This window comes from Amphimedon queenslandica, unplaced genomic scaffold (assembly GCF_000090795.2).
Source record: "Amphimedon queenslandica unplaced genomic scaffold, v1.1 AMPQUscaffold_12964, whole genome shotgun sequence".
In the NCBI taxonomy this organism is placed as follows: domain Eukaryota; kingdom Metazoa; phylum Porifera; class Demospongiae; order Haplosclerida; family Niphatidae; genus Amphimedon; species Amphimedon queenslandica.
The window spans coordinates 12,611-15,347 of NW_003546800.1; the positions used below are offsets into that span (position 1 = coordinate 12,611).

Below are 2,737 nucleotides of genomic sequence, written 5' to 3' on the forward strand. Positions count from 1 at the left end.
GCTCAGTGTAAGGATATCATAGACATTCTACAATTAGTTCGTGAGAACAGTTCACTTGATAATATTAGTGTGTTGGAGTATCTTGTTAATGAGTTCAGTATAGAGGAGGCTAATCTAGTTATTAAGGAATATAAAGGAGCTGTTGAAGAGTTAAAAATGAAGCTTATACAATTTTTGGAAGGACAGCTTTTAAAAGTTTCATCACTAATTAAGTATATTACCATCTTTGTTGATGAAGTTGCTGGCTATTCAGTACTTAATGATGTTAAGAGTCTGTCATCAGCTGTATTATCACATCATGTCACAGTAAATGCCATTATAAGTGATAGTAGTGGTGATAGTTTATGGAAAGATTGGGAACAAGAATCATTCACTGATGATTTTGATGATCCTATTGTACTAAGTAAAGATGCTACATTTGCAACTGAAGTGCCTGCAGGTATATCAATATTTTAATATGATACATAATGTAACTATTGTGTATAGGAGCAACAGAATCAGTGAGTCATTTTTACCAGGAGGAGGAAGACACAAAGGATGAGGATCAAGTTATGTTGCTACAGAAGAAAGTTGAACGTATTGAAAAGGAACTGGAGGAAGAAAAGGAATTATATATAAAAGAGGAACAATTTCATGAACAAGTTATAAAGGAATATGAAGAAGAACTACTTCAACAGAAAAGGAAACTCATTCAAAGTGAAAAGAAAATAGCAGCACTTACTGAACTACATGAGGAAGTTATTGGTCTCTTGAAACTGAAGGGAGAGCAATATGAAGAATTAAAATCAGGTTAATATAATTTAATTATTGCATGTTGATTGATACTACAATCGTTGTTACACTGTAGACAATGAACTTACTCATAAACAACTGGAGGAATTTCAAAAGAAACTGAAAGAAGAGATACAAAGATCCTCCAGTTTCGTGAGACAGAAAGAAGTTGCTCTAAAAGAGAAAGATGAATTACAAATAAAGATTGATGATCTTCAACAAGAATTAGAACTACAGCAAGTCAAAAACCCTAAGGAAGTATCAGGTATGTGTGTGTGTACTGTGTACTTGTACATTATAGTATATGTACCAGTACATATATGTTTAGTTTATTGTTTTCAACATACACATTATTTTACTGTTTATAGAATTACAGAGTATTATAAAAAAGATTATAAATGACAGTGAAACATTTCAAAGTATGTACACACCTACACACATTATTCATTACTAGTTAATGACCTCTTCTTATAATTAGAACAAAGGAAAGCATTGATACTGGAGAATGAAAGATTGATGTCATTACTTAAAGATCATAATGGTAAATACATTTACATGTATTATTAATTAATGATAATAAATTATTAAATTGTATTTGATAGTACCAGTACAACAGAAAGAAGAGACTGAGATATTACAAGAGACTGAGACTGTACATTCATGTACTTATATCAGTAAAGGTTAGTCCAGTACTCTAATATAAACTGTATCTACTGATAGACCACATGAATGATTCAAGTGGTTACCATATTTGGACTTTAGGAATTTATAGTGATTGGTGGGTGGAATTTGTGGCTTTATACATCAAAATTGAGCTCATCTATATCATGTGTACATGACATATGCATAATGGTTGAGAATTTTATTTGTAACTGTACAATAAGTTTTTGATCTTAAATTTATCAAAATTTCCCTTTTACAATTAAATTTGCATGTACATAACTTAAAAGACATTGTTTAATATCATTTTATAGGTGACATATCCCAATTATCAGTGATACTGGAACCAGTTAAAGATGACTGGTATCACATTGGACAGTGTCTTGAAGTGAAGGAATCAGTGTTAACTGAAATCAAAGAGATGACACCAGTTGATTCAAGATTAACTCATGTACTTGAGACCTGGTGTCATGAGAAGGATAGAACAATAACTGAACTGAAAGAATCATTGAAAAGAATGGATAGAGATGATATACTGAAAGGTAAGGATTAGTGATTGATATATATTAATTTTACTCATGTACTGTACATTGTCATTCACTGTAGGTTTACATGAATTACCTACTGGACATTATACAATGAATAATGATGAAGAGTATGATATTAATGGTATGTTGTTGATGTTGACATGTATATTAATCATCATTATTTTTAGTAAAAGATTCAAAAGAATTTGAGAATCATATTGAAGCTGAAAACAAAGAAATAAAAACAACACAAACAAGTATTTATTTATTTATTTATTTATTATCACTTTTATACTTTAGCTCTTGACAAAGAAATTCAGTTCAACTATCTTGTACCATCACAAGGTTAGTTCCTGTACTATAGTACACAGTCTCGAGCCAAATTTTACCAAAATTGAAACATAGAGAAATCTCCACATTTAGAATTTTTTTGATGCATATATGTGTACTTCACTGTAGCTTTACATGAATTATGGTTCATTATCTCAACTTTGCCATAATTACATACACATTTTAACAATACATAATTTCACGTGTTATACTTTCTACAGATAATTTGGAAGGTCTGAGTGAGTCCCAAATAGCAGGGAAGAAGTTGTTCTTAGTTCAAGGAGACAAACCTCAACTGATGAACTGGGAGGAGTATGGACTGAGGATTAGTGTACCAGAGGATAGTCTATCAGCATCAGAGACTGTAGAAGTATCAGTACTAGCTCTTGTAGGAGGACACTTCAAGTACATATACTGTACATGTACGTGTAGTAATAGGTAGTGTATAG

At 31.2% G+C, this 2,737-nt stretch overlaps 1 protein-coding gene across 1 annotated transcript in view; it reads left to right on the forward strand.

The window, feature by feature from the left end:
* Positions 1-2,737, forward strand: part of LOC109586029 (uncharacterized) — a 7,644-nt gene that overhangs the window by 2,968 nt on the left and 1,939 nt on the right. Inside the window, exons 6-16 of the mRNA XM_020002197.1 lie at positions 7-439; positions 487-789; positions 848-1,036; positions 1,140-1,190; positions 1,250-1,312; positions 1,374-1,451; positions 1,746-1,973; positions 2,038-2,100; positions 2,147-2,215; positions 2,259-2,303; positions 2,510-2,704. Of these exons, the coding sequence (XP_019857756.1) occupies positions 7-439; positions 487-789; positions 848-1,036; positions 1,140-1,190; positions 1,250-1,312; positions 1,374-1,451; positions 1,746-1,973; positions 2,038-2,100; positions 2,147-2,215; positions 2,259-2,303; positions 2,510-2,704 (1,717 nt within the window). The remainder of the gene's footprint in view (positions 1-6; positions 440-486; positions 790-847; positions 1,037-1,139; positions 1,191-1,249; positions 1,313-1,373; positions 1,452-1,745; positions 1,974-2,037; positions 2,101-2,146; positions 2,216-2,258; positions 2,304-2,509; positions 2,705-2,737) is intronic.